The sequence below is a fragment of the Platalea leucorodia genome (assembly GCF_965183815.1).
Source record: "Platalea leucorodia genome assembly, chromosome: Z".
Lineage (NCBI taxonomy): Eukaryota > Metazoa > Chordata > Aves > Pelecaniformes > Threskiornithidae > Platalea > Platalea leucorodia.
In genome coordinates, this window is record NC_138858.1 from 84,758,271 (window position 1) to 84,782,427 (window position 24,157).

The 24,157-nt window shown below is 38.5% G+C and overlaps 1 protein-coding gene across 1 annotated transcript in view; it reads left to right on the plus strand.

Moving 5' to 3' along the window:
• The window catches only part of ADGRV1 (adhesion G protein-coupled receptor V1), a gene marked incomplete at both ends in the record, with an annotated part of 282,764 nt that overhangs the window by 174,934 nt on the left and 83,673 nt on the right, over window positions 1-24,157 (plus strand). The window contains one exon of the mRNA XM_082336231.1: window positions 19,120-19,236. Within this exon, the coding sequence (XP_082192357.1) occupies window positions 19,120-19,236 (117 nt within the window). The remainder of the gene's footprint in view (window positions 1-19,119; window positions 19,237-24,157) is intronic.

The window sequence follows — 24,157 nt, forward strand, 5'->3', positions numbered from 1 at the left end:
ATAGGAAAATAATCCAATTTTTTCGTATATTAATTTATACTTTGTAAAATGAAATGGTTGAAATGATTAATCACATGGAGTGAAAAGTAGAACTTATGTTTTTTCAGTTACATTCACATTGCTTCCAAATAAGATTCTGAGCTTAGTTACTGGCTGTGTGCAATTTGGGGAAGCAGAGGAGAATCTGCAGTGAGGGATCTAGGTCTGTGTAGGAAAGGTTCAGCCTGGCATAAGCTATACACCTGAGGTTTTAATCCATTTGCCCAATTCTGTATTTTCATGCTGTACGCTTAAATCCAATCAAATAAAAAGCAGAGATATTCATGTTCATAAGGATATGCTAAATTATAGTATGATTCATGTAGAAATACTGCAGTAGTTGCAGTTTGCTCACAGCAAAATTTGTAGATCAAGATAACATCTTTTATTACACCACCTAGCACAGTTGGAGAAACTAGATAAGTCTTCTAATATACAAACATTTTTAGTGATGAAGAACTGAAGAAGGGGCTGGTGTCCCTCAGCTTCTGCTTTTTTTCACTAATTAGGTGGTTTGCACAAATGTACTACCTCATCAAATGGCATTGCTTCACTGTAAATTTTGTCAGTTGCTGGTGACCCAAAGGGGCCATCATGACAGCCTGCAACTGCTGGAAAATTTTAGGAGAACCCTACTTTTTTGCCTAATATTTTTGCCTGAACTCCCGTCTGAGTGGCTGTGCAATGCAAATAATGAAGCTTATGAACCTAATCTTATCCAATGACATTTTATTCATCAGCCCTTGGAGAGCAAGGGTATGCATGTGTAGTCCTTTCCTGGAAGACGTAAGTATACACTTCTCATGCTTCAAGCTGGACTCAGGCCAGCTCTGAACAAAAAGTGTTTAGCTGCAGTTAGAGTTGCTTTGTGTTCAAGCTAATGTGGGACTCAGCCTCTCAGCAAAACTTATTTTCTCAAGTACTACACAGTGTTAGCCAAGCTATACGGCTTTTGATCTGGAGCTAGCTCATATTCAGCTGACTTAAAGCATAAGGCAGATAAAATCACATCTGTGTGGAAGACACAATACAAATTAAAGCTGATCTTAAGCAATATGGCTAATGGCGGAATGTCTGTCCTCACTGCACCAAGGGGCTTGGGGACAACAGTTTAAGCTATTTGCAGACACAGCCTTTGGAGGTGGGTAAGAGAATGGGAAAGGGCAGAGAGGGAGAATGCAGGAAGGTACCTGCACAGATGAAGTTAATGAGAGAAATTAAGATTTTTCTTTGAAATGGCAAAATTCAGTTTTGCTTTGCTTTGCTGTTTGCTGTCAAGAAGCAAATGCAAGCAAGCTCATCCACAAATGCAGTATGGGAGTGGCATGGAATCAATGCAAGTTCAGAGTTCAGAAGTTATTTCAGTGATAGTAATTGACTACATGAACATATTAAGAAGAAACAGAAAAGCAAAACATGTGGTGATGAGGTCATTTCAGTTAATAAATTAATGTGCTGAAGCTACTTCATGCATATTTGACCTTCTAGTGTTGATTAATTTAACACATGGGAGGGGTCTGAGGAGAGCATTTGCTATTATTAGTGTAGTTGAGAATAGGAAGCGTTTGAAGCACTTGGTCACAGCAAAAACATCCCTGTTTCTGTAGGAACAAGCAAAATGTTGAGACTAAAGAGAGAAATGATCTCTACAAGGAGGCAGGTTTGAGATGTGTGACTGTTTAAGACAAACATTCTTTGTGTTTGGCTTGTGTTGCAATAAAAGATAAGGAGGATAATACCATGTTCCTAGAAAAAAAGAGGCTATAGAAAAAGTGCTTTTGTTCACATCTTGAAAGTAAATGTGATGATTAATTGCTTTAGAACTATCAGTTAAGCAGAGAGGGTGTTTGCTTTCTTGTGTATGTACCCATACACAAAGCCATTCTTCTTGGCCTGTTTTCCTTGCTTATGTTATTTAAGTGCACCGTCTTCAAGGCTGGTTTTCAGAACTCTGTTTTCTGTCTCGGCTTTTTTTGCCTGCAGAATTACCCCACATCTGTGAGAAATATTCATCGTTTTGGGCCTGCTAAATGTAAACAGCTCTCAGTTTTACAGTGACAGAGCTGCAGAGGAGCTGCAGTCACCTCAGGGGAGGAATGTAAACTGGGCTAGGCGGCTATCGGCTCACAAATAGCTCTTTTTAAAGAACTTAGATCTGAAGTTGTTTGACTCTGTCCTATCAAGAAAACATTGATCTCTGTGCTATGAGTGGCGGAAGCATATTCAGTGTTTGAAACGATCCCAGAAAAAATTGTTAAGCCATTAATATTTGTTCCTCTCACTCTGAATGGTGTATCGGAGTTATTATTTGAAGAGAATTCCCCATTGCACTGCATTATACAATATATATCCTGTGAAGTCACAGAATATTTTCTATTCTTGCAGCTTGTTTTGTCAGTCAACTAGTGGTACATAGAATGGTCTGGATATCAGTTTTACTATCATTTAAAAAAAAAAAAAGCAGGCATAGTCATTATATATGACAAGCTTTCCTTACTGTTCAGTAAGGAAATGGTAGAAGTCAGGTACAGTAGAAGACATTATTTTTGAGCCTAAAAATTCCAAAGCATCTTAATCACCTGTGAAATTCTTTCTTGTCTAAAAGCAATTTTTGTGCAAGGAGGTTCATTTGGAAATTAATTTGAAGTGTTTACTGTTACTTTTGCTGGTTTCAGTCTGACACAATGAAACAGAAGATGGTTCTAAAATTACCTCCCTATTAGGAATGGGCTTTGTTTTTCTTACAAGGTAAGGTCAGTGGGTCACGTAATTAGAATTATTAAATGCAGTTTCAATGGAATAAATGTAAGTGGGAGGGGAGGAGGATAGTGCTTTTTCACTGCTATAGCTGGAAGAATTTATAAATAACTAATGTTACAACTAAAATAAACCAAGTCTTTGCACAAAAAAAAAAAGGCTGTCATTTAGCCTTTGGTTGTGACCTTTTTATCAAAAGGTGTCCTGCAGTATCTGGCAGCTATCAGATTAATCAGAGGAACTGCTGAGGGCCGGAGCAGCGCTGCTATGGCTGGGAACAAAACCCCTGGAGAGGGGTTGCTGGGGATGGGGACACGCTTGCTGGAAGAGGCATCTCATCCCCATCTGGTAGAACGTCCCCACTCGGCACCTGCCACTGAACTCACCAGAGACCATCCCGTGTGACCACATGGCGTTGCAGTGGGTGGGAGAGGGTTGGTACTGTCTCGGGCAGCAGCACAGACCTTCGGGGTTTTTGAATGCCAGCTGTGTTGCCTTGAGATGAGCTGATAGAAACAAGTGACAGAAGTTACTCAGTGTTAAGCCTTTACAGGGAAAAAAATAAAACAAGAATTGGAGATCGGGAGTCTCATTCACTCTCCATCTTATAATTAAGATCCATCTTATCCCCCGTTCCCTTCAGTGGCGTTATTCCTTCTTGTTGTCACAGTAGGTGGAATCTGTGTCAAGGCCAGAAGTTCATCTTTTTGAATAACAAATAAGTGATACTTAAGAAAACAGGAGTAATTTTCAATTTATCACGGAACAGCTTTGTTTCAGGGAGTTGTTTTTAAAAAAGCAAAAGTTTGGGCTCAAATCCTGCTGGATGTTAACAAAAATCTGGTTTCCTTGAAGTTGTCTTGACTGCCCCATGCATTCTTTCTCACATGCAGTGTCTGATCTCTGCAATCAGGTGGCAATCATAAGTGCAACCTCCCTACAACCATAAAAGGGTCTTGAAGCTGCTTACAGCTGATGTAAATAATGATCTCTTTCTAGGTGGTCTTATTTGCCCAGCCAGTTGAATTGGCAGTGCTAGAAAAGCTGCATGGACCCATTTTTACCTGCCCACCCCTGAGGGTGAATCCTTGCAATATAAGGGCCATATAATTTGGAAGTGGCTTATGACAGAACTGTACTCTGGAGTCTGAATTTTCATTTTAAAATATATTCCTACAACTTGAGGATGTAGAAATAGACCCAAATCACAATTTTAACTTTACTCTGATGCAATAGGGTTTTTCTCTCATTCAGGTGAGAGCTTGAAAGTTCCCTGGTAGCTGTGAAGCTTCCCCATTCATACCAGTATGAGGCTTTGAGAAATTCATGCTGAAGCCATAGGTTCTGGCTCTTTTTCCAGATGCCTTTTTCCCTGAGGGATTTGCAGAATTGATCCAGACTTGTTAGTTTGTCCCTCACCTACTTGCAGTCCAGGCACAGAAAGACCTTTTTGCTTCAGTCAAGTATACTTTAAACCCAGTTTTTCTGTCTGAATATTGACGATTTCCTTTAGTGTAGGATCTATTCCACATGTTCTGTGCTGGATTTAGGCTAAACCCTCTACTGGGTTCTTACAGTTCTCCAAGTTCTCTTCATTTCTTGCAGCTACTGTAAGCCCTCTTTTTTTAACCGGTCACTTCTATCCAGAAAGTCAGCTACTATTTTACTTTCAGACCCTTTGTTGTGTGTGGCCTGTTCCACATCGACGCAGCTGGCTCAAATACTGTAGGAATAAACTTGCCACTGTGCCCTTAAATCTGGCATGAGACTCGCCTTAAGTCACTACCTCTACATCTTCATCATCATCAGGGCAAGGAAACATAGTATTTCAACACAGGAGAAGACTTTAAAAGCAGCTTGGAGTGTATCTATCATGTTTAGAGAAAAGTGTCGGATGCATTATCAACCTATCCCAACTTAATATGCACTTTTTGATGGATAACAGAGTCAGTCCTCTGACTCTCTACTCTCCCCATCTGCCCCAGGACATTGGATGTCCTCCTCTGAGAATGACTACATGTGTCTGATGAAACCAGGAATCTACAAGTTCTTTCTCGTTCTTCTGTCCTACCATATCTGTAACTCCAATCTAGTCAATAGATTCCCTGGAAAATGAGTTACTAGTGAGTACATTTCTGTTCCTGTTCAGGTATGATAGACCAGGGGTATTTTGGATAATTTGTCTGTTTTCAGTAAAAGCCCAGGGATGCAGTTTAAAGACTTTTGGACCAAGGAGATTCATACAAAGTAAGATACAGAAAGGTGAGCCCATGGCCCACAGTTTCTCTCAAGACAGATATGAGTCACAAGTCAATCCTGTGAACATGGTGCATATCAAAACCTAAAGCTATTAAAACAACATTAAAAAAGTGGGAGAGAATCAGCTAGAGCAGTATGTATAAATGACAGAATACGAGGACACTATACACCTTTCTAGTCACAGCATTTGAAAGTTATAATTTGTTTTACGTACTGTAGCTTCAGAAAATTTACAGTGCTTAAAATTCAGTTGCATCTGGATATGATGAGTTCAGATCACTGGGTATTGGCTGTGCTTTGGGTATGACAGATTAACTATCTTTTTTTACTCTAATTCCTACACAAAGCTTGAGGATTTTTACAGTAAGAACAGTTTTTAAATACCTGAAGTGTTATGAAATGAAAAGAGTGTCTCACATCCCAGTTTTTTGCCAACATAAACTACATAAAGAGTTTTATGTATTGATGGAAAATACAGCAGGTGAATTTAAATTATAGAAAGCAAACGTCCTTTCTATCTCTATTCTGAATAAAGGGACAGCCATTCTCAACTTAACAAACTGATTTTGATGTTCCATAGCTAATAAGTGTGACAGTAAGTGCAAGTATGATCAAAATAGTGCCCAAAGCATGGAATATGTTTAAGTAAGTTCTTCATTCCCAGGGTCCCCTGGTACTAGTTTACCAAACTGATGTTTCAAATTGTGAGTAATTAAGACAGAAACATGGAAAAAGCAGTCAACTTAATGGCAGTATAGAACAGTGTGCTCAAATTCCTTTAGCATTTGATAGGAGATCCTGACCGAGAAACAGGAATTAGACCATATGAATCTACGTAGCCCAGCCTTGGGCATGGCTGTCTAATTTATAGATAAAATACAGATAGATAGAATTTAGTTATTTTTTAAATACAAAAAAACCTACGTCTATGTTACTGTTTTAATAGAAGTTCCTTTAATAATATCTGAGAGGTCATTTTAAAGAATTAAACTTGAATTGCTTTTTATTTTTAGAAATTTTGCTAAGTCTGGCTTTTGACTACTATCTGCAAGCCCACTTACTTTAGACAAAGAAGTTAATGTGTTCTGCATTCTCATTATACATGAGAAACTATGAGAAACTATTACAGAAAACATCATATCCTCTAGTGCTCACCAGAACTTCTGGTCACTAAATATCAAAATAGTGAAGTAGGCATTACAGAGTAATTTTTCAGACTAGTTTCATATGCAGGTGCTCTATTCCAGAATAAACATCAGATTATTTTAAATCAGTTTTGCATGAAGACAATTAGAATAACAGTTATTTTAGGAACAAGTGACTTTCTCTGCAGTTCATTTTCACATGTTGGCAGAGCCACAGAGCACAGATTCTAGCTAGATAAGAAAGTTTCTATGTTTGAGTTTAAAAAAACAATTCAGTCTGTACCCCTGAACAAAGCCCGTGGCAGCAGGATACAACTTCTAAATTCTATAAACCTAAACCACATTCTGGAACTTATTTTTAAAATACTGTTTGCGTACTAAAAGTTGTACTTAATACCTAATCTATGTTATTGCTTTAGGCTAGTCACAGTTCTAGGGTCCTTATCTCTTTGGCATATTTAATGCATTTTTCTTTGTTTGTCTGTTTTTAATCTAAGTTATTGCTCAGAGCACTAGTGACCCAGTTCCTTCCCCGGCTTGTTTACAGATGAGGTAAGTCTGTACAGAACAGTTAAACTATGACTACTAAGAGATTATTTCATGTTATTTAATAATCTACGTCAGCTGGCCTGCTCATGATGGTTTTATTATAGGCATCTGAAAAGTCCTGTCTTCAAGTGGAATCATCTTAAATCTTTACTGCTTGTTATAGCCTATGCTATTTACAGATTCACATTGATTCTTGTGGGTTCAAAAGTCAATCTTTCCATTAACACAACAAAATCCAAAGGTTTTGATTTCTATTTTTGTTAGGGACAGAAACCTTCTTCTGCTCTGTAATTATGAAGCCTTTTGCACAGAGAAAGCAGCAGTTAAAGATATCTACATCACAACAGATGATACTGATCACTGAACAGATCATTCTCTAGGCTGTATGTCAACATTTAGAAGGAATCTGAATTGAAGATTGCCACAAATATTTAAATAAGGCCAGCATTTCTTTAATATGATAGGATAGAAATAATAGCAGAACTAGGGGACTTACCTGTTAGCCCTTGTTGAAGAATGCTTGGTTTGTGTTAAGTAAATTTTTCTTTATGTGTTAAAAGCTTCTGACAAAACTTGAATTGCTTCAATTAAATATTCTTTCACATCACACCAGACTTCATCTTAGAATAGCTCTTACAACCAATAAATGAAGACAGATCCCATAGTCTTGTGAAGATCTTGCTTTCTATACATAAACCTCTGTCTTTTCTTGAGACTGTAGACAGCATGCGCTCTACCAACAGACGTACTGATGAAAAGCATAACCATTTACCATCACCAGCCTTCTGCTAGAGGTTACATTTTTAGTGTACCTGCTTTTTGAGCTGCTTATGCAGCCACTAATTCTGTAAACATGACTCAGATTACCATTAACATTTTAACTAGGAGGCCTTTGCTTAACCTAGCACATTTTAACTGAAGAAGAAAAGGAAAAGCCCCTCAAGATGATCTCCAGACCAGTGTAAGGGGACTGATCTCTAGGCAGATGTTTGCTACTGAAACATAGTGAAGCCAGAAGACACTATGTGTCTGTAGTTACATCTTGGTTATCTCTTTTTTAAGAAGATAGATAAATAGTTATCCTTCACAGTTGGCTAGCCGTATAGAGAGGCATGAGAGACCTCTGCTATCATACTTAAAATATTAACCAAGGGGGCACCTTGATTGCATCCTGACCCCAATTTATGGTGAGTCTGCCCTACCCCGTGTTGTGATTCCTTCGGGGGAAATCTCCTGTGGGCGTGCAGGCAGGAAGAGACCTACAGGTTACTCCACCCAGCATCTAGGCTCTGGGAAGTGATTTTGTCTTTCTCAACTTCAGGTTATTTTGAGAACAGAATAGAAAAAATAGAATAGTTCCAGTTGGAAGGGACCTACAATTATCATCTAGTCCAACTGCCTGATCACTTCAAGGCTGACCAATAGTTAAAGCCTACTTTTAAGGGCATTGTCCAAATGCCTCTTAAACACTGAGGGACTTGGGGCATCGACCATGGGGCATGGGGCATTGACCATTTCTAACTATTTACATAAAGCATCAGAAGTTAAGAGATGTGTTTTCCTTGCAGTAATTTTACTTACCCAACATCACATATTGCTGACCCTGGATAGAGTCCTAAATTCAGTTTGGCGGTAATAAATGGTCATGCTGTCAAATTTGTGTACACTTATTGCAGGAAACTTACACCTGAACTTTAAGAAAAACTATATCCAGAAATGGAGGAAGTGGAAAGTCACTTTATTAATAGTTTTACCCAATATACCCTTTATATAGATCCGACTTGAGAAGCTTCTAGAGCCAATTAATCTGCCATGGAAGATCTCCTGCTTGGGGCCTGATCTGAGCTTCTAGGTAGAAAACAATATGAGGCAGATCCTACTGTAGAAAGTCAACATCCATCACAAGAGCTTGTTTTGGATGTGCCAAATCAGCATATTCAGACTGCTCTGAGCTGTGTATGGGTACTTGAAGCTGGAGAAGACTGTAGATATATTTTTGATGATTTTAAGAAGAGGCCTTTTCAGCTTCTGTTTGCGTCATTATAGGAAAAGTGTTGTGTTATTGAGGATCTTGCAGTGGGACTTAGGAGGTCTTGCTCATGTTCTGTAATGAGTGACAAAGCAATGTGTGTCTTTGTGCCAGATCCAAAAGGAGGTGATAATAGGAACTGTCTTTAAAGGGTACTATGCTAGATACATTGTTCCGAAGCTGTATATAAAACTAAATGGGTTAGGGCCTGCTAAGAGCCTGCTAGTCCTTATTTTTCATATTTACAAAAAAAAAAATCAAGTATAACTTCTCAATGGGTATCACTCAACACATTCTTTGTAGGGAACAGCACGATAGGAACAGAGGTGAAACTGTGTTGGAGGACACCACGCAGTTGGGTACATGTGTCAGACTTATTTTGTGGAGGACATGAGCTACCCCAGGCTTTCCCCAGCAGCTAACGTCTGCTGCACGGCCAGCTGCGAGCTGCTGTGCTGCGCATCACGGTGCCTCACTCACTCCTACCCTGTATCCTGCACCCTCAGATTGCCTGCTGCCCTGCTCGGAGAAGCAAAAAAAGTCCCTGAGCCTAAAAATGGGAAGTAAAACTAACTGCAATCCTGCTCAGCTGGGGGCAAGGAATGAATAACATATGGTTGCTGATGTCTAATCACTGCTAATACCATCAGTATTTCAAGTGATTTTATTTTAGTTAGGTGTTTGGCTTGAAGTGCCAGTTTACAGTGATATACAATCAACATACTTTAAGCAAGTAATTAATAAACACAAAAATATCTCTAAAATACATGATACATGCAGATTATAGAGTAAGACTTCGGAGCTGCTGTTCATAAGATACTTATTTTTTAATATATGTGTACTCTGACTTAACTGAAGCCAGAAATAAAGCTAAGCCAACATGCATTGTTTCTTCTGGTGTCAGTTTCAAAGCATCCCTCTCTGAATTATGGTAATTTCTGAAACAATTTAGTGACCAGTGAAGTCATTTAGTATTCATGTAAATTCACAAAGGAACTTTAACTGCTTATTTTTACATCATTAATACAGAATAAATATGAAATGGAAAGTTAGTCATTGAACTTTTCTTTTGACCCAGTCAAACACTGTATTTTTAATCTTATAAATTATATAACCTTTTCCTCTGTGCTCTGAAACATGCTGTGTATTGTATTGTTACTTTTTCCATGAAGAATGACTTAGAATTTTTGCTAGTGTCCATAAATCTCTGCAATTTTTTGTACATCCTTTATTGATATTTTTGTCCTGTCAGAACACAAAACACAAGAAGAACACTTGGCTTACATCAGTGCTGTCCTGACCTACCGAGCAGTAAGAAAAAGTATGATTCATATGCACTATTATTAAGCAGTGTCCCTGTGTTCAAGGAGGGAACTCCTTTTTTTACCCATATAAAGTAAATTCAAAGCAGAAGAGAGCAGTTCGGTGAGGACATGGGAGTTTTAATGTGTTTATTTTCCCATGTTATTGTTCATTGCAATTAAGTCCAACAAAAGGAACAGCACTGTAAATTATGCCTTTGATACTATTCCTCTTTTGAGATTGGGTTGGTATAATGACAGATAGCATGTGGTGGGGCTCTTTGTTTTGTTTTCTTTCTTAATAGAAATGCATATAAAGAAGCTCTATATGGAAGATAATCTTTTCCTACATGGAACAAAGAAATAAATTTTGAATTCTTAAAAGAAAATAATAAAATTGATAAAAGAGAAAAAAATCATTTAATGTGAAAAGAAATGACCACTGTTAGGATCCATTTCTGTAAGACATATATGAAGACATTTCTGTCTAGAAGAAGACAATGTGTAAAGCTTCATGAGTTCATACAGTGAAACAGGAATTTACAGAAATTACAAAAATATGACATAAGTATACTGACATCTTCTTTACTGCCACACTCCAAAGTGTTCTAGAGCAGTCAGCCGCTTCGTCTGCGGGTTTCTCCCAGTGGGGAAAGATCTTTTTCTCAGCTACAGGAGGCACGGATGCTTCCTGCTCAGATGAAAAAGTGAAACTGTTTTGAGCAGATGTGGCAGGCCCTAGCTCTGTGCACTCTTCCAGAGCTGAGTGCTTGTTGTTCTGCTGCTTGGTGCTTTTATATCTGCTTGGATTAGCCTTCTCCACAGCTTTTTCTCTAGAGCATAGCAAGGTGTTATATTGCTTTTTTCTTCACCCAGCACAACATGCTGCCTTTTCAGCACTTCTTGCAATAGGGAAAGATTATTATCCTCAGATTTATTCTCCCCCTGTGAAAAGATTTTTTTGCAATTCTTAAAATTATATATCAAGTTTTCATTATACTTAACTGCTTCATTATTTTACTTTTACCCTTTATTTACCCTTTATTTTACTTATTACTTAGGGTTTTTAACATTTGTAATATCAGTGCTGAAAGTTCCTGTTTTCTAGTATCTTTGAAGGAGTTGTGTAGCTAATATTGCATCAGATAGATACACTTAGGTCTTTGTAAAATAATTTTTTCAGTATTTACTGCATTGTCAGGCTGAAAAATTGAGACAGAATCTTAAGACTTGCTGGTTCAAGTTGAGGGGAACATGGTAAATCAATTACCTATGGATTTCAACAGAAAAACATTCCTGTCCTCCTCATTGGGTGTTGCATATACTCTGACCAGGAGTAGATTATGTGATATGGTTTGCCACAAAATGCAAGGAAAACCATCTTATTTAAGTAAAAAAAAAAAAAGGAATATTCTTTCATCAAAGTATTCCACATTCATCAGTTTCACTGCACCTCTGTGGAATCGTTCTGAAGGGATGCCACAATGTTAACCATTTTAATACAGTACTTTCCAAACAAGTTCAAAACACTTGGTGGAAGATAAGATAAAGTCTTAAATCCAGAAGTAATTGGAAGTGCTGATGTTTTGGATGTCTGTTTGGAATCACTGGCCTTTATCACTCTTGAAATGTTAAATGCAGAGAAATAAAGCTACGTGTTCAGTAGAGTTCATGAAAATGTGCACTGCCCAGTTTATGGTGGGTACCACTGCAAATGTGTGTAGTTCCTTCTGTATTTGGGCTGGGCTGGGCTGGAGGTAACCTTCCACATAACAGCCCTCATAGTGCTGTGTTTTGTATTTTCATCTAGAATGATGTTCATAACACACCAGTGTTTTGGCTACTGCTGAGGAGTGCTCACAAGCATCAAGGCTGTCTCTCCAGCCTCCCCCCTGTCACTGCCCAAAGGCCAGTAGGCAGGGGGTTGGTAAGAGATTGGGACCTCTGATGCCAGCTGACCAAAGGAATATTCCATACCATATGATGTTGTGCCCAGCAAAAAAAGCTAAGAGAAAGGAGGATATTTAGGTTTCTTCAAAGGCACTCACAACTTTACCCGTAGGTAAATTTTCCCACGCATAATCTTAGATTTGATCATACAGTGATGAAATAGTATATTATACTATAAATAATATGTGAATTTTGTACATATGCTAATTCTCAAAAAACTGACTCAGTCTGCTCTGGTCTGATGTATACAGTTAAGGTCATTACTCTTATCACAGAATCACAGAATGATTGAGCTTGGAAGGAACCTCTGCAGAACATCTTGTCCAAACCCCCTACTCAAGCAGGGCTACCCAGAGCCAGTTGCCCAGGCCTGTGTCTAGATGATTTTTTAATATCTCCAAGAATGTGCAACCTGTGCCAGTGCTCTATTACCCTCACAGTGAAAAAGTGTTTCCTGATGTTCAGAGGGCACCTCCTGCGTCTCAGTTTGTGCCTCTTACCTGTGGTCCTGTCACTGGGCACCGCTGAACCCACCACACGGCTTCATCCTCTTTGCACCCTCCCTACAGGTATTTAGATACATTAATAAGATTCCCCCTGATCCTTCTCTTCTCCAGGCTGAACAGTCCCAGCTCTCTCAGCCTTTCCTCATAGGAGAGGTGCACCATCCCTTAATCATCTTCATGGCCCTTTGCTGGACTCTCTGCAGCATGTCCATGTCTCTCTTGTACTGGGGAGCCCAGAACTGGACACAGTACTCCAGGTGTGGCCTCACCAGGGCTGAGCAGAGGGGAAGGATCATCTCCCTCAACCTGTGGGAAATACTCCTCCTAATGCAGCTCAGGATGCCATTAGCCAAGAGCACATTGCTGGTTCATGTTCAACTTGGTGTCCAGCAGGACCCCGAGGGCCTTTTCTACCAAGCTGTTTTTCAGCTGGGTAGCCACTAGCATGTACTGGTACATGGGGTCATTCCTTCTCAGGTGCACGAATTTGCACTTCCCCTTGTTGAATTTAATGAGCTTCCTGTCAGCCAGTTTCTCCAGCCTGTCTAGGTCCTTCTGGATGGTAGCACGACCCCCTACTCCAGCCACTCCTCCCAGTTCAGTGTCATCTGCAAATGTGCTGAGGGTACACTCTGCCTCATCATCCAAGTCATTAATGAAAATGTTAAACAGGACTGGACCCAGTACTGACGCCTGTGGTACACCACTAGAAACTGGCCTCCAACTAGACTTTGCACCACTTATCACCACCCTCTGAACCTGGCCATTCAGCTAGTTTTCACCCTGCCTTACTGTCTGCTTATCCAGCCCATAAATCAAGAGCTCATCTATGAGGATCTTATGGAAGACAGTGTCAAAGGCTTTACTGAAGTCCAGGTAGACAATATCCACTGCTCTCCCCTCATCTACCAAGCCAGTCACTTCATCACAGAAGTTTATCAAGTTGGTCAAGCATGACTTACGCTTGGTGAAGCCATGCTGACTACTCCTGATGATTTTCTCATCCTTAAAGTGCATGAGAATGGTTTCCAGGATTAGCTGCTCCACCACTTTCCCATGGATAGAGGTGAGGCTGACCAGCCTGTAGTTGCCTGGGTCCTCCTTCTTGCCCTTCTTGAAGATGCAGGTGACATTTGCTTTCCTCCAGTATTTGAGCACTTTTCCTAGTCACCATGATTGGTCAAAGATTACCAAGAGTGGTCTCACAATGACATCTGCCAGCTCCCTCAGTACTCATGGGTGCATCCCATCAGGCACCATGCTCCAGTTTGCTTAAGTATTCTCAGACCTGATCTTTTTCCACCAAGGGTAGATCTCAGCCTTACCCCCTGGCCTCTGGGACCTCGGATTCCTGAAGGCTGGTCTTGCTAGAAAAGACAAGTAAAAAAGACATTCAGTACTTCTACCTTTTGGTTCAAAGTAGAGATAAGATTCGTTTTGATGTGTCATGTGCTGTATCCTCATTTTAAAGTCCATCATATGATATCATTTCAGCACTTATCATGGCAAGTTGTAATTACTACTACTCTGTATTCCACTTATTTATTCTTCATACATACTTCTTATTTAGGTTTCAGCCAACCTGCTCCTTAGTTGGCTGTTGTTTACCTGATTGATATGGAATTGCTTCAGTCTTCTGGTCTTTCCTTTTTCTCTTTTATACAATATTCGAAAGGCAACTCTCACTTCGACTCATTGTTTTCTCTGTAAATTTCTGTAATGAGGCCAAATTTACCTCTACTAATTCTGAACTTAGATTTTAATAAATTCTTTTGTCATTAGAAAGTTGATTGATTTCCTCACTTCATCTATAGTTGGCATCGATGAATACACCGTTTGGTTGGTCACAGTAGTTGGCATTCATGAATATGCCATCTACATTTGGTTTGATTGACAATAGTGTGATCTTCTTGTGTGGAATTTTTGTCAGGTTTTTTTTTGTGATATAAATGAAGAGAGAATAATGTAAAATTTCTGGTAAAAATTTGCAGTGAGGCAGGAAAAGTAAATACATTAAGTGTGACTCCAAACAAATTAAAATCTTAACATTTTCAGAGAAGATAGTGATGTGAAGATCATCATTGGGATAAAGGCAAGACGGTGAATAGAGTTAGTAGCATGGAGTGAAGGTTATGGCTACTGAGGCAGAAGAAGAACCCAAAGGATATGTGCATTCATACGTTGAAACAAAAAGGTCCCCATTCCTAGCTTTGAAAATGCTGGCACGATACCTAGCAGGTCTGGCAGCAAGTGCTTTTAAAAAATCCTTCACTTCAGAGTGCTACTATGTGACTGGAAGATAATATATTAAAAGTAATATATAGCAAAAAAAAAGTAATCTTGGCAACTGCAGACTCATTAATTCAGTCTCGGAAGCATGTAAGAATTTAGGAAAAAAAAATATCAAAAAGCATAACGATAAATGAAGTGGAGAATAAGACTCCCATGTGTTTATACTTAGATCGTGCCAGAATGGTCTGATAGTTTTCTTTGACGAGATAAATGCAGTAAAATACATTATATGTCACATAATTAGTAAAATAACAATGGAGGAGGATTAAGCCAAGAACTTGGATGTAGAAAGAGACAGACTAATGGGGAAAGACAGCTATGAGAGAGTGGCAAATGAAGAGGGGTATTTCATTGATCCTAAAGGACTAGTTTGTGCAACAGAAAATAACATGCCAGGGCAAAATGTGCTGATGGCAGAAAGTAGAGAAGCACTGACACTACGAAATGGTAGTGGGGTAGCACATAGAAAGATGTGAATATCTTTGAAAACTGAAGTGTGAAATACAGGGGTATTTCCTAGAACAAGGTGAAAAGTCGTAACTTGTAGGCTAACAGCAAAACTTTTACTCTGTGGCAAGAAGTAGTCAGTTGGAAATGAGAAGAAAAACTATGTATACCAGATGAGGTATTACCATATATCAGAAGTGTTTGCATGGTATATTGGGAGATAAGAAAATTGTTGGATGAGAATCTTGTGAGACCTCTGCAGCTCTTCTCCATCCAACCCTGAGTACGTCTTTTCATGAAGGACAGAATTGAAGCAGCACCAGCATGGAGAAGGACAATGAAATTGGTACGCAGGCTGCAAAGTCTTTTGCACAAGGACAGACTTTCACATGTGTAAGTATACACTTCACAGTGCAGTACATAGGATTACTTGGAGAAACAAGATAAAGTGATCCAAGCAGATGTTGAATTCAAGGAGCTAAACTGCTTTTGCTGTGCAGCCCAGCTTAGGCATCTCTACAGAGTACTGCACTGTGCAGTGGTTGGCTTATTTAACCTTGAAAAATGAAGCCTGAGGGAGACTACTACTGCTTTCCGTGAATTCATGATAGTGCAAACCCCAAGGAGGAGGAAATCCTGTTTAACCTGAGAGACTTCCAACAGAAGGAAAAATAGATATAAATTGACCATGAATAACTGCAGGGTGGAAACTACGAGGCGGCTTTTAACTAGCAGAGGAGTGATGTTCTGAGACAGCCTACTGCTTGGAAACAGCCATGCAAAAATACTCTTCTTCCTACAGGAATGTACAGTTTTGTAAATCACCTGGTTTTATTCATTTATAGTTTGGTGTTGATGACTTAGATTGAATACCCAGGTGCTAATTTCCTTCAAGTAATTGCTAGGTAATTGTCTTAGAGTTACAAAAGAATTGCAGTATCCTTTGATTAATTAACTGAGTAAATGACTGTCAGATGGGAACCCTGTCAAAGATCTTTTTGCTCTTTAACAGAAGTGTATCGATTTATCGCCTTTTATTTTTTAACTTTTATTTTTTAATTTTGTTCAAGAGGAACCTTGTGAGTGAGACACTATCACTGTAATTTTGAATGTGGCACAGAGCTATCGCACACAAATTAACAAAAGTAGCAGCCTGCTACTTGAGTGACTTAACTCACCAGTTATCCCTTAGTTAAATCATTTTGGGTCAAGACTGATCACCTTGACAAGTACCAGGAAGAAGCATTATGTTATAATCTCGGCATAGAACCAAATGGCAGGTTATAAAGATTGTTTGAAAAGGGCTATTTAAAATCATACGATCTCTGTAAAAAGAGCTCTGAACAACTCGTATCAAAAGGAACACATCCAACGTATACTTTTTAGTGTTCCAAGAGGAAACAACTTATTCCAATATGAGGCAGTTAGGTCTAAGAAGCAATTTATTTGGAAGGTGCTTTTTTTGTATGTTTTCCTAACTGCCTCAGATATTATGGAGGAAAGGTTTGTAGCTAAACTACAGTCTCTTCTCCCAACATTTCAAAAATATGGTCTACCATTTGTTTTTTGTGTTATAATCCAATCCTTATTTGTATTTTCTGCCCAAGATGCAAGGTAACAATTATATGAGAATAATGTATAAATGTTTCTTTGCCTCTTTTACCTTTTTAGCCTTTTTTTGTCTAAAACACTCTGATGCTACTAATTACAATGAATTCTTAGCTGAGTGATTACTTCAGCTGTATTGCTGTTTTTCTTCTTCAACAAAAGTCAGTATCCATGAAAGGTATGCATTTTTAGCAAATATTTGGACTCTTCGCATTTTATTGGTTGGAAAACTGTTGATATAGCAAGATACTTCTCTTTTTTAATATACATTTTTTCTTTTTTCTTGAAACACAGGAAAAGGCTAAAAATGTCAGTTTCTTTGATTACAGATGCAAAATGCTTTCAAGCCAACATTCAGTCCAGAATATGCTAAAAATATGTTTCCAGGACTCAATCAGTCTGCTTTTGTGTTTTCATCACTTCTTTGTATCTATCTAGCCTAACAGTCTGTCCTTGACATGTACACAAGCCTTCAGAGAACAAAAGGTAGTAAAGCCTCCCCGCCCAGATGCGTGTTGTATTTTGCTTGTTGTAAGTAGAAGCATTTGCTCAAGTTTTAGGAAAAGTACTGCTGGTACTGTTTGAGCTAGCTGGTGCTACGGAGTTGTTTACACAAACATTTCTTGTGTTTATCTGTAATGGAAGGCAGCTATTGCACAGATATTTCAATTGTGTTTAACCCACTCCAGACAATGGCATTTGTCTATATATATATAGCAGTCTATATTAAGCTGAGTGTTAACTTCTTAATAACTGAATGGTTATGTAGCTGTGGTTAGATTCCAGTTCCCATCAGAAGACTGATGAACCCCACATAAAATACTAAAAGTGCATTTTTTTTTCTTTAGCTAATCATAGAATCATAGATTCGTTTAGGTTGGAAAAGAGCTTTCAGATCATCAAGTCCAACCGTTAACCTAGCACTGCCAAGTCCACCACTATACCATGTCCTTAAGCGCCACATCTACACATCTTTTAAATACCTCCAGGGATGGGGACTCAACTACTTCCCTAGGCAGCCCGTTCCAGTGCTTGACAACCCTTTTGGTGAAGAAATTTTTCCTAATATCCAATCTAAACCTACCCTGATGCAACTTGAAGCCCTTTCCTCTTGTCCTATCACTTGTTACTTGGGACAAGAGACTGACCCCCACCTCCCTACAACCTCCTTTCAGGTAGTTGTAGAGAGCAATAAGGTCTCCCCTCAGCCTCCTCTTCTCCAGACTAAACAACCCCAGCTCCCTCAGCCACTCCTCATAAGACTTGTGCTCTAGACCCTTCACCAGCTTCGTTGCCCTTCTCTGGGCACACTCCAGCACCTCGATGTCCTTCTTGTAGTGAGGGACCCAAAACTGAACACAGTATTTGAGGTGCTGCCTCACCAGTGCCGAGTACAGGGGGATGATCACTTCCCTGGTCCTGCTGGCCACACTATTTCTGATATGAGCCTGGATGCCATTGGCCCTCTTGGCCAATGAAAATCATGTAATAATTGCTTTTAGTCCAGTTGTTGTCCAGTTGCTCATTCTTATTCTTCCATTTCATGGTGAGAAAACATTGTCTATCTGTCAATATTCAGTCCCTGCTTTTATAAGGATATTTTTATAATAAAAAGACTGTATAAGAGTTATCCAATACCATACATGTATTTTTGTTGTAAATACAATGTCCAGGTGTATGCCAAATCACTTGGTATAATTTGACTTCCTTCCCCATCCCATCTCCTGATTTTATATACATAAAATCAGTCTGCACAGTCCATGAATTGCCATTACTAACAAGTCAATGGGCTGTTGGTCAAAATAGTAGTATTCCTTGTAAAGGAAAAGAAAAATCATCAGTTACTGCAGGTGTTTAGTAGGTAAATTGAGCCTTTCTTTATGTGAACACTTTAATTCTTTACTGAAGTCTGCTTGTAGAACTATTTCCTCTTTCAAGAAATTCACAGAAGACAGAGCTAAAAGTTTCTGAGTTGTGTTTTAATTTTAAATGCTATATTGAAATTGTTTAGCAGCATTCACTGCAGTCAAAGTTGGAACACCAAGGGTGTTCCCAAAAGCAGTTCCCAAAACTGCTTTTGGATGAATATTAAATGTCCAAGCTATCTCTCCTGAGTCTCTGGAATGGTAACTGAGTGTGTATTTTACTTCCAAACTGAAGATATTTTTTTTCTCATTATTTTTATTAAATTAATTTTGTTTAATTCCGGTATGCACGTATTCAATTTTTCCCTGCAGATTTCATTTCTGGCCTCTGCATACATCAGCCAACATCTCTCAGAGGAAAGCTGCTCTGCCCTTGCATCTGTTACCCATTACCTTTACCTCTGCCAGTTCAGCTGGATGCTTATTCAGGTTGGTCAGTCTTTATCGTACGTTCCCCAAAACCTCTGTAAAAGTAACTGATACTTAGACTGTGTTTCTATTATATCATAGTATATATATATATCTGTAATTCAATGCTACTAGAGAGGCAAAACATTACATGGTCTTTATTAAACCTAGGGTGTCACAGCTCCAAGGGTAAATATTCAAGCCCTATAAAGACTTTTTCCACTAATACACATTACAACTGTGTAAGAATTTCCACATCTCACTTCATCCTGTAGAAGCTACTGTGTTAAAACACTGAAGAAGTATTTTTATTAGTGTTAATAGCTTTTCTAAGCATCTTGTATTTGGTCTTTTGAAACAGTCTCTTACAGGTGAAATGTAAGTGTAAACTACACTGTATTTTTTTAAGTCAGTAGCATTTTAGTCATTAGACTTGTATAACATGACAAACATACCTTCATAAGTTTGTATTAAAATAAGAAGTGTATTCATTCATAAATATTGCCAGAATTTTCATAGAATCATAGAATTGTTTAGGTGGGAATGCCCTTTAAGGTCATTGAGTACAACTGTTAACCTGTCACTGCCAAGCCCACCACTAAACCATGTCCTTAAGCACCACATCTACACATCTTTTAAATACCTCCAGGGATGGAGACTCAACCACTTCCCTGGGCAGCCCGTTCCAATGCTTGACAACCCTTTCGGTGAAGAAATTTTTCCTAATATCCAACCTAAACCTCCCCTGACACAACTTGAGGCTATTTCCTCCTGTCCTATCACTTGTTACCTGGGAGAAGAGACCGACTCTCACCTCGCTACAGCCTCCTTTCAGGTAGAGAGCAATAAGGTCTCCCCTCAGCCTCCTCTTCTCCAGACTAAACAACCCCAGTTCCCTCAGTTGCTCCTCACAGGACTTGTTCTCTAGACCCTTCACCAGCTTCGTTGCTCTTTTGACACATTATAGAACAGTAAATGGTGTAAAAAACAACTGAAATAATGTGGGAGACCATGAACAATCAAATTTGTTATGAAAAATTACCAGTTGTAAGTTAGTCAAAATAACAAGCTGTGAGGTTATTTGGAAAATACATTATCGTGCCCTCATCGAGAAATGTATATTTAGCACTAAAGTATGAATTATGCCATTTATTTGGCTATTATTTTAATAGGATTTGTTGATAGCACATTTATTATAGCATACAGCTTTATATATGCAGCTCCATAAATTACAATACAAATCCTCCAATATGCAGTTTGTTAGACCAAACGAAGAATTGCAAATTAGGCTATATCTAAATACAGCTTTCTCTCCGAGTGACATTCATGTGGTATCTGGCTCTTTGCTGGGATTATGTCAGGCTCACTTTCATTGAGAAACCTAGCAGCCTCTCTAACAGCTCTACTATGCTTGTTGGTCTTAGCAAGCTACAAGTAGATGGTCTGTCATGTACACTGCTGCTGCAGCTGCTCGTAAAAATGGAGCAGAGAGATCTAAACTGCTCTGTCTGTAGCGATACTAATACTCTTTTTATTCTTGTTGTTTTCCCTGAATTTATACAGTTCGCAAGATTAAATATTCTCTCCAGCGGATGTTATTTTCTGCTGTACTTCTCCTTCACCTAGCTTGTCTTATGACTTTTACTTAGGTTGACTAACCTAAATTATTTTGTGAGCCATAAATAATATTATTCTTCACAGCTGCTCACTGATTCCTAAGTCGCTTCAGATCTCTTGAACATTTATTATTTTGGACAGACAAAGTAATGCTTTTAAGCATTTGACTGCTCAGTGTTTGATAGTGTTTCATCTTCCCATCCTACACGTGTTGTATTACATTAAGTTGCAACAGGATTCCCATTTCCAATGCTTGCTCTTCCAAGGATTAGTCACTTATAATGACAAAAAATTGTATGGCTGTTAACAGTTGGTCATTTTTATGGCTGTAGTTGAAATCCATTGTTACTTTTGTTGGAGCAGACTTTGGCCAGGTCCTAAGAACTTGCATGTCCCATTGCATTTAGTGGAGCCTCAGGCTTGTGTTAGTCATGAAAACTCTTCATGCAAATCTGAGGGGTCAAAGGTGCTTAAGAGGGAATCCTTTGTAACCTGGTGAGTGATGAGCTGATAAGAGCTGCCAGGAGTAAAACTCAGAGTGAAGGAGATTGCCCCTTTTTGTAGGTGCAGGTCTTCAACTGTGAATAATTCCTGAAGTTTGAAAGACCCAAAAGGAAAGAAATTATCTGAAACATAGATCAACCCAGCCCTCAGCTACCATTTACTCCCCTTGACTGAGAATAGATCCTGAATTTATATTTCTTATTGCAGAGTGAGGAAGCAATACCAAGGCACTAAAGGAGTGCTGGGGACATCTCCATGCTTGAATTCATCCCGATGAAAATATTAGCAAAGCTTGTGGATCCCAGGGAAAACCAGACTGATTTGGGAAGTCTAGATGCTTCTGCTGTCTAAATGGCAGATTTAAATGCCTGGGAAATGAACGTTCGTATTTCTCAGCATGGTACACTTAATACACATGACTTGAATTGGAAGGCAGAATTAATAATGTATTTATACTTAAATGGGACTTAAATACTTCTGTCTGGGAAACAGCAAAAATATGCGAACAGATTCTGTGCCACTCATGCAGTCACTCTGCCCTGTGAGGCTGTATAGCATAGTGCATATGCTTGATCACTAACTCATTTTATACAAATCTGCTAGTGTCAATCTTGATCACTGCATACAGAAGTAGGGTGAATGTGATAATGAAGTGAAAGCAGTGTGCAGATATGTGCAGATATGTGGAACTGAAACATCCAGAAAATCCAGATGATTTTAAGTGATCAAAAGGTGGTGCAGCAACATTTCCAGGCAACAAAAGTCTATAGGAAAACACAGATTTAACAGTACAGTTGGATGTGTACAGATTCAATTCTGTAGTCCAGATCAAAGATCTTAACTTTCTAGACTCTAGGACAATTTCTTTACCTTTTTGTCCCAATCTTTCCATCTTCTGCATATTGCTAAATGTAATACTTAGGATTTTATCATATTTTAATAGTGTTTCCAATGATGAAATCTATAGTTTCGTATTCTAATTCTTTTTCCATTTTTAGCTTCTTGTATTTGTAGGCTTACATTTGATACCAGTATTTGTACTACACATGTAGCTACTACCCACATATTGACCGAAATACAGGAATGGAAAGGACCTCAGAGATCACCTGGTCTATTTTCAGAGTCATAACAAAGGCCACATCAAGTCATCCTTGCTTGTCCGATTGTTTCTGTCCCTTTGTATTGCATTGTCTTGTTTCTTGGCTTTTATAGGGAGATTTTTGTAAATTGAAGAATGTTGATAACATCATTACCCAATTTTTTAAGGATGAGGCTTTCTTGCCTGCAGTACCCTGAAATATTTGCTTTATACTAATGTCGGAAATCCAGAAGTCTTCATCCTGACAAATATTCCTTCATACAAGTGTACATTGCTACCGCATAAGCCTGTATTTTCAAATGCAGTCTGCGCTTTTATCGTAAGAACACACACTAAGGATGCCTTTCTGTATTCTGTTGTTCTTCCCATGACAAATCTGTAGTATGACAACCATTTATCAGGATAAATAATTTTCTTTTTTTAGCATTTTATAACTTGTTACCAAAAAAAAAAAAAAGTTACAAAAACAAGTTAAAAGCTTTCTTTTGAGGAAAAAATTAAAATTGTGTAGTTCTCAATTGCCAATTCTGACATAGAGTAAAATTATGGGAAAAGGTGGACTCTCTGTACTTTTTTTGAGCCATTGCTATGGTGGAGTAAATCAACAACAAAAGTGGAAGTTCAATAAGCAAACCAGAGTGAATGTCGTGAGCTTGCTGTCACCCATACCTGACTCTTCCTCCTTTGTGGATTTAATGGCACCTTAAATTTTCTATAAATTTATTGCAGATTTGTAAGACAAGTACTTACCTTACAATAAGTTTAATGCTTATTTTTAAGAATGATTTATGGACTGTTTAACAGCTTTGAAAAAGGAATTAAATGAAAGCATACAATCATTCTGAAAATGAAAGCTGTGGCCATTCCTAAAAAGAAAGAAGATGGGAAATAGACATTTTCCAACTGAGTTGGGAAAGACTTTATTTAAAGTATTTTGCAGCTAATGTTTATGAGATATCCACAGATTATCACCAAAGATAAATGAAAAATAAATAAAGAATTTTTAAAAAGCACCCCAGTTTCAGGAAGGTAATTTCAATTAATTGCTTCATTGTAAAGAAAAAAGCTTCACTGAAGTTCGCATTTTCTCATTAGAGTGTTATTTGAATTCATAATTGTTTTGCATTCTACATCAGAACAATCACAACTTGTACATTTGTTCTTCCACCTGAGTCGCTGGGAAATGAACTGTGCATTTTATTCTTCTGTAGAACTGGTTATTATTGCAGCATGGCAACAGGAAAGGATTTGCTAAAATTAGCTGCACTGTTTGTATTTCATTGATTAAGTTTTGGAACATCAAAAGGGGTTGAAGACAAGAACTTACAATTATCGAGATAGAAATGTCACTGCACAGGAAATGGTGAACTATCCAAATCCCCTTATATCTTTGCAGCAGCACTGGTGTTAAAGTGTTCTTCTGTGATAAATGAGGTGAGATAGGTAAATATGGCTAAACAAACACAGAGCAAGGACATGAAGTATGATTTCTTCGAAAGCAATCTCAGCTGGATGACTGAGAACAATGTTGACCAGATTGTCAGAATTAGTAGAACCAACAATCCCTGAGCATAATGGCATAAATCAGTTCAAGGATTTTGCTGTCTGGAAATGCTTGCAATGAAGCACAGCCTAGTCAGAACTACAAGGGCAAGATTCAACTACAATTTGAAGAATGTTTATTGGCATAAGGTGACAAACAGAATCTTGAATGGGTTTTCA